The following is a 15,034-nucleotide window of genomic DNA, read 5'->3' as shown; positions in this document are numbered from 1 at the left end:
GTGAGAGAGGCCTCCAGCTATGGAATGAATACACCATGGAGACAAAAGGTAAAAAACATAGGGAATAGAGTTAATAGCTTTGTATGGTGACGGATGGTAGCTACACTTGTGGCGAGCACAGCGTCGTGTAAAAGGAAGTCGAATCCCTATGTTGTACACCTGAAACTATTGTAGCATCGTGCGTCAACTTCACTCAAATAAGAATATATGCATTTTAAAGGAGCGCAATGACTATTAGCACAGTCGTGGTGCCACTGCCTTGACTTGTGCAACAGTCCACACACCATTGCTTCTGCACCATCAGTGCGGACGTCAATACAGCTCTGGCATGTTGCACCGTAGTACTATCATAAACATAACTTTGGCCTCACAGATTCCCTAAAAGGGGCCCAGAGAGCCCCAGGATTCCGAGGACTACATTTGAAGAACCACTATTCTAGAAGCCGTAGTGTTCTACCTTTTACATTTAGGTCTGTGACCCAACTCAAATTAATTTTTGCATATAGTGTGAAATAGGGAGGCCCAGGATTTTTCCCCTTCCATACTGATACCCAATTGTTACAGTCCCATTTATTGAAAATACCACCTTTTACTCACTGAAATGCAACTGGCACCTTTGTCATCAATCAAGTGACTGTAATGTGTAATCTATTTCTGAGATTTCTGTTCCCTCCCATTGGTCTACTGTATTTCCTTGTGCCAATATCACACTGTTTTAAGTGTTGGAGCTTTATAGTAAGCTTTTGATTTTTTAATTGAGATATAATGTACCTATTACATGAGTTTCAGGTATACAACAAAATGATTTGATATTTGTATCCTTTAATTTCTGCCCGCAACGTTGCATAGTTTTGGGTGAGTAACTTTATTCTTTGGTAACACATTGGCTGGCAACATCAATATAATGTTGAATAGACTGATAAATAGTAGTCCTCCTCGTCTTGTTCCTAACTTCATGGGGGAAGTTGTAAGTATAATATGAGCTGTAGTTTTGTGTTTTGGTGTTTCGATTCAGGTTGTAGATATACTTTGTCACTTAGAATGTTCTCTTCTCTTCCTATTTTGTTTAGAGTTTTTACCATGAATGGATGCTGAATTTTATCAACTGTTGGAATTACCATATTTTTCCCTTTATTCTGAGACAATGAGTGCATTAACTGATTTTAAATTGTTAATTTTGTATTCCTGAAATAAACCCCATTTAGTCATGACACACAATTCCTTACTTATATCACTAGATGCAATTTGCTGACATCTCCTTTAGAATTTTCACATCTATGCTCGTTAAGAATATTGGCCTATACTTTTCTTTTGCTATGATGTTGTGACAGATTTTGTACGAAGGTTATGTTAACTTCCTAAAACAAGTTTGTAAGTGATCCCTCTTTCTCTATTTTATGAGTTTGGGTAGATCGGTGTTATTTCTTCCTTTAATATTGAGACGTATTATTCACTAAATTCACTTGGGCTTGAAGTTTTCTTTGTGGAAAGATAGTATGTATGTATGTATGTATTGTGGAAAGACCTTTAAAAGAACAGATTTATTGAGATATGAGAATAAATGACCTCTAACATCCTCATTTTACCTATTTTAATTTTAGAATGTAGTTTATTCATTCATAAAATCTTCAGGTGTGAGAGAGATAAACACCTACTATTCAGTTCAATGGAACATACCAGTGCTTTTGAAGTACCCCTCCTTGATACAATCCCTCTCCCACCTTTCCTAAGAAGCACCCATTATCCCGAACTTCGGGTTTATCATTTCCTTAATTTATAATTTTTATCACATCTGTAAGTTTCCCTAAACAACAAATGGTTTGATTTATAGGAATTTAAACTTATATCACTTTATACTGTTCAAGCTCCCCTGCAACTTGTTTTTACCCCCTCAAACTTCATGCTTGTAAAATGTAACCAAGTTGGGGGTGCCTGGGTGACTCACTCGGTTAAGCTTCCAACTCTTGATTTTGGCTCAGGTCCTGATCTCAGGGTCATGATTTCAGGGTCATGAGATGGAGCCCTGTGAGTGCTTGTCCCTCTCCTTCTGCTCCTTCCCCTCTTCCCTTCCTCCTGCCGGTTCCACGTGCTCTATCTCCCTCAGACAAATAAATCTTCAAAAACCATGTGACCAAGTTGAGTGGGTAACTGTAACGAAAGACCCATTTCTTGCTCCAAAGTTCTGTGCTTCAGTTTCCTCCCCTACAAATACATGAGGAGTTTAGCTGAATCATCTCTCAATACTCTTCCAGATCTGAAATTCTACTTTTTACAATAGATACAGAGGTGTATAGTTTGCTATAACGATATGGCACTGGTCATAATTATAATTTATTTGAGGTTGACTCTTTGATCAGGAACACACTCCCCATGGGAAATGTGTCATGGTATCATTTTCAGACATTTTATTAAATTGAAAGATTACTTGCATAGAAAACTTTGGTATGCAAGACAAGTCGTTTTAATACCAGGTCTAAGGAGGCACATGAAATGATCAGAAAAGACAGAATTCACAATGCAAAAATGCAAAGTTTATTTTCTTAAATAAAATACTATATTCATATCTATACAAATAATTATTACAACCATTAAAATGTTACATTTACCAATAAAAATTTCAAAACTTTAAACAAGAGCATGGTTCAGAATATTCACACCCTAATACAATGCATTTGTAAAAAGATGTCAAAATAAACAGGACCTATTCTTATTTACAACTGTAGGACAATCCTGATCGTATTATACATATCTGCTCTGGATTCCATTACAAAACAAATGAGTCCCCATTAGAATTATAAACCAGGTAATTTACAGTAATAGGAGCCAGTACACAGCAGACATCGCTGGCATGGGAATAGATACAAATATTACACTACTGAAAGACTACGGTTAGGTTTTTTTCTGGTGACTGCCCTACAGTAAGCCTCTCACCCAGTGTATCTATAAATAATTTGTGAAGGTAATTATGTTCTCAGATTTTTCCACCTATGTTTACCAAAATGAATATATATATATACATATATATGGCCTGCTGAACGTGGAAGCAAATCTTTTCTTCACAGTAACACAACTGCAGCATTTTAAGCAACACTGTCTGGTCCCTTTCTTCTCGGAAGATCAACAGTTCAACTCCCTTAAAGGTTACCAATGTAGTCAAGTCCAGTGCCTCGATGACCCCACAGATGAAAATGGTTTTTAAGACTTAAGGGATGAGGATAAAGAGATCCAGAGAAGTGAAGAAGTGAGATGGAGAAAACTCTAAGTTCCTATAACACAGTGTGGTGTAGTGGTGTACAGACAACTGAGCCAAAAAAAAAAAAAAAAAGCAAAAAACCCACAACTTATGATCATTTTTAGAAGTGTTAAATTACAAGAGTTCTCTTCTATGTCTCCCGAGATCTCTAGTGACAGATAATGCAGATTATCATCCAAAATAACACCAATTTGAAAAGTATATCCGATACTTTCAAGCCAAGTTGGCTCGAGTTTATGAAGCATCGGAACACATGCCTGCGTCAGAGCCCCACAGCTGATAGGGTTTGTGCAAATATGGAAACGATGTTGAATGACCACCACCTACAAGCTCAGAGATTAAAAGGAGTTTTGCTTCTAAATAGTACATTTTTTACAAGACCGGCATCGAAGATGGCTCAGAGAATGATAAGGCAACAGTGAGAAACATCAGCTGTTCTTGTCTTCTAGGTGTTTGATTGCACGGCACGTACCAGTCTGGCTGGTCCTTTGCTATATACCAGAGGAGGGGGTGAGTAGTATGTTCCAATGGCTGGTCTTCGGACCAGAGGCACAGTGTCAAGTAAAGTGCAGTACCAGGAGAGAGGCATGTGCAGAACTAGCAGCTCTGTGTCCAAGAAGGTCCTCACGCTGGACTGCCTCAATCTGAACTTGGTGTCCCCCACGGACTCTGGTAAAAACACTGTCAGGCTCACACAGGAAGGGCAGAATGCAGAGAGAATGTGGTTAAGTCAAAAGAAAGGACCCCTTTCTGTTGGGAGCATTTAGCCAAAAAGGTACTTCAAGAAGAAATGAATTTCTGGCCTTCTCTTCGCACATAGGTATCATAAAATCATCACTCACAGATGAACTTCACGCTAGTTTATTTGGCTATTATCATTGCCCTCTGGATGTCTGCAGCCACAGGCAACTATCTCCAGGCAAAGGCAGAATTTATACAGACAACAGAATTACGCCTTCCAGAACCCTAAAGGTATCAACCCAAAGCCATCAGACCTTGGTACCACCTTCGCACTAATACAACTCCTCCAGGGGAAGAAAGCAAATTCATCAAAACAAGGAGCAGAACTGTATGGCACATTCAATGTTTTAAATTAATTCTGAACTAATTTTGTTTCAGGAAATTCTTTTTGCCCCTTGATAGAACAGGAGATACAGTGGTTCCCGGAGTGAGGACTTGGGAATCACTGATAGAGAAGTAGGACTCACTGTCACACAATGATCCAAGAGATGGGCGGGCCCAATAAACTTTTCGAGGCAGAGAAGTAACCATCCTAAGGAAACGAGAAGGCTCCCTGCCACCTGTTTCACATAGCGCGGATGGAAGAAAAGAGGAGCCTAGGTACCTATCGATCAGACGACGGACAAAGCTAAGAAGATGCTGAGTAGTAAGTCTTTACCCTTTCCCAAATTTTTAAAACTTCACTCCCATTAAAATATGTTTCCACATTTTTTTTTTTTTGGAGTATAAATTTTAGCCTGTCCATGACATGGACAATGTTAGAAGGCAAGAGCAAGGCAAATGAATTTTCTTTAAAGTGTTTAAATAATTTTGTATTTTAGGAAGGCTGATTTTTAAAAATTGATTTTTATTGCAGTTCACCCTGATATGTAACTGGAAATTGGTGCAAAAGAATATTCCCTCCCCAATCTTCTCTTTCCACAGTTCTAATAGGTTAAATTTTATAAAGCATGATCACTGTGGACTATCACTCCTTACTTACAAAAAAGGCGCCATTCCCAGTCCCTCCAAAAGGTCTTACAATATAAACAAAAATAAATTTCCTGAAATGGCGTATCTCCAAACAACCGGTATGTACCAAAAAAACAAATGACATAAAACTTGATTTCTTTTATCCATGACTGATACATTAAAAATGTATACATGATGAGAAATCTGAAATTGTTCACCTCATTAGTTACCGTGTTAAATATTTAGAGGAACCACTTTCTCGAATTGATTCTATGTGATCAACACTAAAAGAGATAGAAATAATTTAATTACTCTCCTTTATGATTCATACATTTGCATATGTATATTTCCAGAACTTACAAAATTATTTGTGGAAATGGTTTTACATTCTATAGTCTTATATTAGCAAGCCAAGAATAACATTAAACTTACTATAACCAAAATTGACTGTTTCCTGCCACACCTTGCCAAAAACTATATCCAAAGATTGCTAGATATTAAATAAATTTCCTCCCCAAAATCATGTAGCTCTGATTATCAAATACTTAATATACTGCTGGTAAATCTCATATACTCATGCTTTTAAATCAAGTTGGATTACTATGCTCTGAACACTTTCAGAATTGAGTCCCTATATACAATGATCTCTTACATATATATGCACATATCTTTAAGATAATTAGAGCTACATATAAGCAGAAGCCAAATTATTTGCAGATGGTCACAACTTTCTTCAGATGGTCAATAAGCTTTCTTTAAGGGTAGAGGCTCATTGGGATCAAAGCATTATGTGCTTGGAATGAAAGCTCTGAAAAATGTAAAGGCTATCTCTGAACAGGGCTGAGCAGAAAATCAGTGCAACAGAGAAACAGCCGAAAGTACCAGGCTCTGAGGTCTTTCTGTTGCAATGTTCAAATTGATCTTCTGCTTAGCCTGTTACCGTCGTTCTAATCATATCGAACAGTGCCCGGTTCTTCAGAACTCAGGGGCCGCCGCGCAGTGCGTGCGCGTGTTTGCACGTGTATGTGAGGGACGGAGAGCGACAGGGAGAGGGAGGGAGGAGGAGGGAGAGCTAAACACACCGAACACTATCCTTCTTGAAATCGGCAGGCTGGACCTTTCACGTACTGAGAAAAACCTGAATGTTATAACTTAAAACTCAGTTAAGCTAATTAAAAAACAAGCCATGAATCTCACTTTTTTCCCAATTCAAAGTTTTAACTATTGTGTTTATCTGTTGTCTTATTTAAGTAACTCCTATTCCTCGCCATGACCATTTTGAAGGAGAAAATACAGAAGATTTCCTTGTTTACAATTCTACTTTTTCTTTTTTGCCCCAGGAGGCTGCTTCAGTGGGCAGCAGGAAGAGGGAGGAAGGTTTGGTAAATACAGTTCAGAGGCACACACGACCCTTTTACTGAGTCTTCACAAGAGGTATTCGCCAGAGGTCACTGCTCTGACCCAGCCTGAGGAGGTGTTTTTAAGGAGGAAAAAAATAAAATGAAATGCTGGTCCTTGGGTTCACTTTATTAACAGAGCAGACGGAACCGTTTATATGTATCTCTCCCACTCCATCCCCTATTTGGCAGAATATAACAACAACAAAAAATAATAGGTTTGAGAATATGAGTATATATGGTTGTTTTCATAGGTTTTGAGTTTTCAAAATTCAATATATTAGTGTGTGTGTGTGTGTGTGTGTGTGTGTACATAATTAACTTCTGTGGGGCTTTTAAAAACCCTGACATCAAGCTTTCCAGTACCTCAGCGGGTCTCAGGTCACAATTTCCATTTCCAGATGGCAGGCTAATTTTTAAAGGACCAGTTTATACTTTAAAATCTATGTCTGTGTACACACACACACGCGCGCACACACACACACACACACACACGGACATATACAAAGACAATTTTCTGAAGCACCATTTCACATCTATCATCAGGAAAAATAATGAACAAATTCATCTTCTCATTATAATTCTACTATGAAGGGTAATAATGTAACATACAATGCCGTATTTTAAATATAAATTATCAGTAAGTAAAAATACTGACAGAGCCTAAGACTCTGCTCAGAAATATTTAAAAAGTAAGGCTCAAATAATTGTGTAGATTCCAAACACACTACTTACTGAGCAGTCCCTCATGATTAAACAAATATAAAAGAAATTATTCCAAGATCAAGTGAACAGAATGAAGAGAGAATACTAAAACAAAATTCAGTTGATGAAACAATAATCTTTAACTGAACAAAAGCCAAACTCTGCAATACAACTGCTTTTATCCTTATGACCTGATGCAAAACGCGAGCGCACAATGGAGAACGTCTACGTACTCTGCTTTTTAGACTGCTATTTTTAAGGCTAAGTAAGGAAGACCTGTGCGTTCTAGGATCTTGGCACATTAAAGATAAAATGGCTGTCTAATGTGAGAAACAAGACATTAAATTCAGATAACTGATGAATCGTTATAATTAAGAAAGAAGCCTCTACCTAAACCAAACCTAGGGAATGAAGGCTGATTAAACAACTCATTTACTTGCTAACGGCTTGACTCTAACCATGGACATTCATTCCATATTAACTCAACACCTGCCACGGGTAAGAAACGGTTCTAGATGCTGACATCAGCCAAGCATTTGGTGATGAGCCATTGCATTGTATCAAAGTGTCTGGATTTTTGGAGAGCAATTCAACTATCTCAAGTATCTATTTTACAAATGATCAACAATCAAGTTTAAAATCTAGGTTCTTTCCTACTACTACTACTACATGCCAAAAGGATCTCCCCCAACTTCCAACTGATTAGCATTTAGGGAATAAAAGATTAGAAATCAAACTTGAAAATGTAACTCCACTCGTAAAATTTAAAAAGCATACCGTGTGGTTAAAAATGAAAGATAATTTGTTTTTGACAACCCATGATTCGCATCATCTCTGACGTGACTTCCCTACATTCAGAAGGTAACTGGAAACTGATTATACAAACACAGAGACACACACATACACACACACACACGGTCTCCCTCTCCATGTGCATTACGTGTGCATGCACACACACATTTGTAGTCTCAGCTGACACATGTACACTTAGTCTATCAGTATTTAGACAGCTGAACTGCAGTCATGACCTAAAATATGGCTTATGTTGTGGGCAGGTCTGTTTGAGGACTGCTTGGAAGAGTCGGAGGCAGAGGAGTTTGCTATCGTAAGCAAAGGTGACATCGCCGAGCCATCGGGAAGAGCTGTAGCTATTTCTGGAAACAAAGATGTCATGTTAAAGTTGGACAAGTGAGAGTTGGTCATGTGCATTGGCGGCATTTCAGGGAGCAGAGGAAAACTTGGTTGAGCAAAACCGACAGGTCTGGGAGGAGACAGTATTGATCCAAATCGGTTATTTAGGCTTCCACTGTTTACTTTCTCAGTGCTAGGATTTGAGAACATCTGATTGGAAAAGTAGGGGATGGAAATATCATTGGACAGTGTAGGATGAGCAGGAGAGTATGGGGGATAGAAGGAGGGTAGAGTATTTTGGGGGTCTACGGGGATGAGAGCTGGCGTTCGAGTGGCACTAGGCTGAGTAACCTGTGGGATGAAAGAAGTATTTGCATTTATTGGTGGATTCATGCCGCCCTCAGGAATAAAAGGAAAACTGAAATTTTGTGATAGTGTATGCTGGTCAGGTGCTGAATTATCATTAGGTACTTGTGGGCTATCGGGCATGAAACGAACAATACTTCCTCTCTTCTCTGTAGTGGGCTGCTGGCGGCCAAGAATCATACTGCCACTAGTAGACAGAGGAAGATGGGGAAGACTTGGATCAAAGACATTACTGTGTCTTTGGTTGCCAGAACGATTCCTTTCAGGCTGACGAATTTTGGAACCACTGCTGTCTTGCAAGGGATGCCTTGATCGCTGGGGAACTGAAGAATTAGTTGGACGTACAGGAGGCCCTTGCTCAGCATTTCCGTGAGACACGGATGGATGGGGCAGAGCTGGCCTTGCTACCCCATGCATGTTGGTTGTGACTGGAGGGTTCATGTGGCCCTTGGTCCCATGACTGTCAGTTATCCTCATGGGATTGGACTTCTGTACAGACACATTGGGACTTGTGTTTCGACCTTGAATATCTCCCGAGGAAGAAGAACTTGAGAAAGGAATATTCAAGGTGCTGTTCCTGCTGTTAATTGCACCTAGGGACATGTCACAGCTCTCCCTGTTCTGACTCTCACTCTCTCTTCTAATATGGACACTTTCATGAGTTGGGGGGCAATTATATTCAATTGCAGAGGATGGACCACACTGTGTGTTCCTCTGATGTTCTGAGAGTGATCTCTGGCTTCCAAGGACCTGATCACCAAGGTGAGGGGCAAGTAAGCTCTGCATGAAACTCTGGTGGCATGTATTTTCACTGTCCCTTGGTGGGATGGCATTTCCCGTTGGGATACTCTGAACTGGAGGATAAGGTAATCTCTTTTGGCGGTCGATTGGTGGTGGACCAGGGTTTTGACTAATTCGAAAAGCCTGGGACTGCATACTCCTCAGTGATGATACAGGGTTACCTATTTCATTATTTCTTGAAGATTGTACTTCAAAATTACTCGGGGGCTGTTGACTGGCTCCACTTGGTTTAAATGTCTGACAGTCAGAAAGGCGGATATCCGAGGCGACAGCATGGTCCACACGACCCTGCATATTGTGAATGGCCAAACTCTTATTCCTGGGAACATCAAGATAGCTTCTCATTTCAAGCTGATCTGAAACTCTGGAGCCCTGAATTGATATACCCATTCTCTGCTCTGAATTAGAAGATGTCTTTCCAATAAGTGCCTCAGCAGAATAACTGGAAACTCTATTTCTCTCCGGCCTGTGTGGAGTGCAGGTCATGTCTGAAGGTCTAGTCACAATACTTGGTTGGGACACCATTTGCTGCTCTATGCCTCTTGATGTCAAAAGCCTCTGCATTGGATTATGCCCAGATACGTGTTCTGAAGAAACCCCTGAACCCTGCTGCCTGCTTCCAACATCCGGCTGCTGGTGCATAATATCTTGATTGAGATGGTTCTGGGGATGGTTATGGTGGTTCCGGCTAGTTGAAGGGTTTTCACAACTCTTCTCCGGTTGGGAACTTCCAAAATGTTGCTGCATCTGCTGCTGCATCTGCTGATGGTGGGGATGCGGCTGACCGCTCTTGGGTCGGGACTGGTCAGTTCCATGGTGCTTTGGTTGTAAGGAAAGCTGAGAGGCCTGAGTGCCCTGAACAAGATTCCTCTTTTTCTGCATCTGAACTTCCTGTTGTAGAGTCCTCTGTTGGTGGACATTATGGGGCTGAGAGTGGACAGAGCTCTCTGCGTGAGGTACGTGATGCTGCAGCTGATATAAATGGTGCCTCTCTCGTAACTGCCCCGCTTGCTGCTGCTGCTGCTGCTGCTTTAAGTAGAGGTGGTTACTGTGCAGGTGGGATACCCCCTGGGCTGGAACATGCTGCTGCAGGGCCTGGAGATGTTGACTGGCCTGGGTTTGCTGCTGCTCAGCGACTGAATTCTGAGAACTGCACTGGACTTCCGTTTGCCTCAGTGCTGGGGCCACAAAATTGTTACTAGGTGGAAATAATCGGGTAAGGCCATCTCCATGTGCTGGGTTGCTAAGAGGCACAACAGAGTTCGCAGAGTTGGGAGGGAGCTGACTGACCATCATCTGAGCCTGATCAGAAATGCTGTCTGGAGTTCGGCTCATCAGGGACATAGCCTCAAGCCTCAGCGGGGCTGGCTGACAGTGTTTTTGACGTTTAGCTGAAGACAATAAAAGGTCATCTTGGACAGCACGCTTAGCAGAGTCTTTGCGGCTTTCCTGACTTGGCTTTAAGAGTGGCTCTTGAATCTGTGGATTTGGTATGGTGCCAGGAATGGTATTCAGCTGTTCCTGGGGATATTCGGTCATCAGAGCCGGTCCAGGAGGCTGAGTGGCATAGGAGCTAGATGCAACCGTCAGATTAACTGTCACAGGAACAGTTGTTTGCTCTGAAGTTTGGGACAAACCAGCACAGCTGACCAGAGGATGGCTGATGCTGCTCTGGTGGATAAGATTATTTACGCTCAAACTGGTGATGCTCGGCGGCTGAGAAGTCGAAACCTGTAAAGAGGCATTTGATGTTTTAATTCCTATAGAGCAACTCGGTTTCCCAAGGGGCCGATCCACCGTGGCTTCAATTGAATCCTGAGAATTAAATTCATTTGGTGTTGCTTCTGCCTGTCCTGCGCCACCCTCTTTAGAGATCTGTGTTTTGAAAGGCTGGTCCCCCTCTAAAGGTGACGCTTCGGAAGGCTTTGAAGTAACTTCCCTCATATCAGCCTGGCTGCCAGCTCTTCCCTTCTCGAGGTTGTCCTGGTCAAAAATAGCTCTTGCCGCAAGAGCAACGATGTCAGTTTGCTCCACAAAGGTACAGCTGTCACACGTATTCGTCGTCGTACTGCTGGTGACATCCTCTCTAGTCGTTTCAGGAAGCATGGATGCCACTGAGAAACTCCGACTGCTGCCAGAGCTGGTTGACATGGGAGAGTCAGCCTGCCTGCTGACAAGCAAGGAACCACTGATAACCTCCTGATCAGGGACGCAGGAGTGAGGCGGCCCCGGGTCTCTATCATCACTGTTCATCAGTAAGAGCTCCTGTTTGGGATGTAAATCAACACCTGAATCAACAATTTTAGAATTTTCTGAAGAAAAGTCAGGATGGTCCACCTGGACTGAAAGAGACAGTTTCTGAGGGTCTTTCTCTTTAGCCAGACCAGACAGCAGTGCAGTCAAACCCTGCCCCTTTAAGAGACCAGTCGTTTGCATCGTGTCAGATGCATCTTGCTCCACCCGGCAAGGTTCAGCAATGATCTCTACCTCGGAAACACAGTCGGTACTTGCAGTGCTAGTGGCAGATGACAGACCAGAAACCTGAGAAACCAAAATGTGGGGATCAGTTGGAGATGGAATCAACACGTTGGCTGAAGTGCAGGATTTGGCAGCATCTGACAATGTCAAACTAGTTGGTGGCTTATCCTGAGATGTCTCTCGTTGCAAAATGGGGGTAGAATCTTTGGATTTTGCTGGGGCCATGACAAAATGTTCACTTGTTGCAGGTTCTTGGGAGGGTGAGCTAGTCTCTTCTGCGGACTTAGATTTGGGTACAGATTCAGGTATCACTGATTCAGAATTCAGAACATCCAAAGAATGTGAACCAGAAACACTTACGCTATTTGCCTGGGACACGGTGACAGATGGTAACACAACAGGGAGGCTGTCCAACAGTCCATCGTTATTACATGATGTGGCTTCAGTGCTGGGGCAGTCTAACTTGCCCGCGTCTCTGACTGGATTCAGGGGGCACGCTGACTTGTTAGCTGCTAAGTGTTTCTTGGCACCTGGCTTCTTATTCAATCTTTTCGACTTCACGTTAGGTAAACAAGCTACAGTGTTCATTGAGGGAGTAGTTACTAGATTGTAAGTACTGGGTAGTGTGGCTGAATTATCAGTTGTCATGGCAGATGCTACAGTTGTTGTTAATGAACCACAGTTAACTGGGGCGGTCTGACTATTTGCAGCAGTTGGAGGATTGGCAGGCTGGCTAATAGACAACTGTACACAGCTCTGCCCAGCCATCTGTGATATGCTTTGATTGAGGCTGGCCAAAGCTCCAAATGTATTCAGGGCAACATTGGTATTTGGATCTTCGCTGGTGGTGGGTTGGATAATTTGCATAGGGGTTTGATTTGTAGTTCCTGATGAGGACATCACAGGCTGCAAAGCAAAGAGCTGTCCATTTAAAGAAATGGTTTGAGGCTGTTGTTGGTTTGACATGGTAACAGAAAAAGTTTGTGTTGAACTAGATGTTGATAACGATGAAGGTCTTGGTAATATATGGACAAGATGCTTTCCTCCAAAAGTCTGTGGGGTCGAAACATTTTGCACTGAATTATTAGACCCTATTAGAGCATTGGCTCCATTGACAGGGAGTCGAACAGAACCAGGAGGTGGAGCCGAGAGGAGCGGCAAGGGGTTCTGATTAGCTGCCTGTATGATCACTATCTGCTGACCTACTGTTTGGTTGGGAACCTCTGCTCTCATCACCGCTGGGCAAGGGGTAGTGCTGGGGGGCTGAAGAATGATGACGTTTTGATTCGCTGGAGCTGCATTAACAGCCGACCCAACTGGCTGAGCCATCTGAATAACCTGCATTGCTGAATTCAAAGGAAGGATGTTTTTTGGAGGCTGAGATTTAACTTGTGGTTGGGCAATCAGTGGCTGCATAGGTAAAGATGGGCAAGAAGGCAAGGTTACAACTACTTGCTCAACTGCCTGCCCGTCTGCTGGAAAGGAATTATTCAAGTTGACGCCTGTAGCGACGTGTCTACTGTGGTTGGTTGTGGGAGGGCTGGTACCAGACTCATTTACTACCGGAGTCACAGCAGAAGAAGGTGTCTGGCTTAAGGGCTGAACAGTGTTTCCTGCCAGGTGCAAAGTAGTCCACGTTGTCTGTGTGTTTCCAGCAGAGGAAATTCGGGTAAGGCTATTCATGCTTTTTAAATCTGAAGCGCTAACACTTGAAGAAGGCAAAGAACAAGAAAGAGTCCAACTATTGTCCAAAGGGGTTGCAGAGAGAGTGCTTACAGGAGTGGTGGTCTTCCCTCCTCCGGGGGCAGAAGGGGTCACCACCGCAGTAACCCCTGCCGAGTCTGCACCCTTGCTAATGCTCACTGGACAAGAATCACCTGCAGATCTGGGAGGCTGGGAGCAGACCGTGGTGGTAACTGAAACGACGAAGGTGGTCTGGAAATCATTTCTGAAATCCTGTATGCTCAGGCAGGACTTGCTTCCATGGTGCGCTTTGGCGGCAGTCGCTGAGGAGGTGGTGGGGATGCTTGTGGCACAAGGGCCTGTTTTCTTCACTAATTTGGGACTCTCGTGCCCGTTCTTATTTTCAGGAGAATTTTGTTCATTTAGACATGTGTGCAAGGAACGATGTTGGTGGGGTTCAGGCCCAATGGGAACAGCGATCAGTGAGCCACTGGTGGCACCAAGCACACTCGATTCGCTTTCGGAGGTGGAAAGCTCGAGAATATTTTGAGCAGAAATGGTAGCAGGAAGACAAAGAGGAACAGGCTGGTTGGCAGCCAATGCAGAAACTGTGGTCTGATGCCATGGCTTGTTTTCAGAAGGGTAAACTCCAGAAATAGACACAGGAGTCACAAGATTGCAAGTCCTCTGTACTGGCACCACATTGGCGGTTTGCTTTTGTAAATTATGACCAACATTAAAGGTGATCCCCTGAACAGCTGTTCCCTGGCTATTTCCACCAGGCTGACTCCCATTGGAATAAACAATGATATTTTTTTGAACCTGATCACTGGGAATAACAACAGAGACCTTTGAGCTTTTCAGATTTCCTTTCCAGTGGATGGTGGGGTCATCATATAGGCATATGTCATTTGCTTTCAGTAATTCAATATATCGGCCATTTTCTTTTTGAATTTCTTCCAGTTGTTTACGTAGCTTTTTAATTTCTTCAGCTACAATATTAAAAATAAAAATGAAACAATTACCTATTAATGTCAGCATTTATAGTAACTTAAGAAAAAGCTGCGTGCTAATTACTGAATTCTAATTCTAGTATTTCTAAATACCTCAACTGAAAATCTTCAGTTCTTTTCTAAAGCAAATTCTTTCTCCTTTTTACGGTGATATATCAAGCCTCTATTGTATCCTTTTTAAAGAATGTATCATTAAGGGTCAACAACCCAAAGGTCAGAAATTACTCACAATGTAGAAATCTCAAAATTCCCAATTCAAAAATTCCCAATAGGACAACTACAAAGGTAAAAGAAGGGAAGACATCATGGTAACGTGCTAGGAAAATAGCACTGAATATCAATATAACAGCATTTAAATGCTGTAACAGCAAACATGACTTGTGGTAGTAATGGATAGCCTCTTTTATAAATGGCTTTAAACTCACTTCTGTTTTACTCTTTGAAACAACAGAGTCCAAGTGGAACGTGTGAAAAGTGAGTAGTAGAGCACCGAAGAAAGCATCAGTAATGGAGCT

At 42.1% G+C, this 15,034-nt stretch overlaps 1 protein-coding gene across 2 annotated transcripts in view; it reads right to left on the bottom strand.

Moving 5' to 3' along the window:
* Positions 1 to 2,509: 2,509 nt before the first annotated feature.
* USF3 (upstream transcription factor family member 3) overlaps positions 2,510 to 15,034 on the bottom strand; it is a 50,721-nt gene continuing 38,196 nt past the window's right edge. For both annotated transcript variants that reach the window (XM_045785161.2, XM_045785162.2), the window contains exon 7: positions 2,510 to 14,498. In XM_045785161.2, coding sequence (XP_045641117.2) covers positions 8,050 to 14,498 — 6,449 coding nt within the window. In that variant the 3' untranslated portion in view covers positions 2,510 to 8,049. The remainder of the gene's footprint in view (positions 14,499 to 15,034) is intronic.

Source organism: Ursus americanus, chromosome 4 (assembly GCF_024610735.1).
Source record: "Ursus americanus isolate L20-20 chromosome 4, mUrsAme1.1.p, whole genome shotgun sequence".
Taxonomy (NCBI): domain Eukaryota; kingdom Metazoa; phylum Chordata; class Mammalia; order Carnivora; family Ursidae; genus Ursus; species Ursus americanus.
Note: the sequence above shows the minus strand (reverse complement) of the source record. Positions and strands in the feature narration are given on the sequence as shown.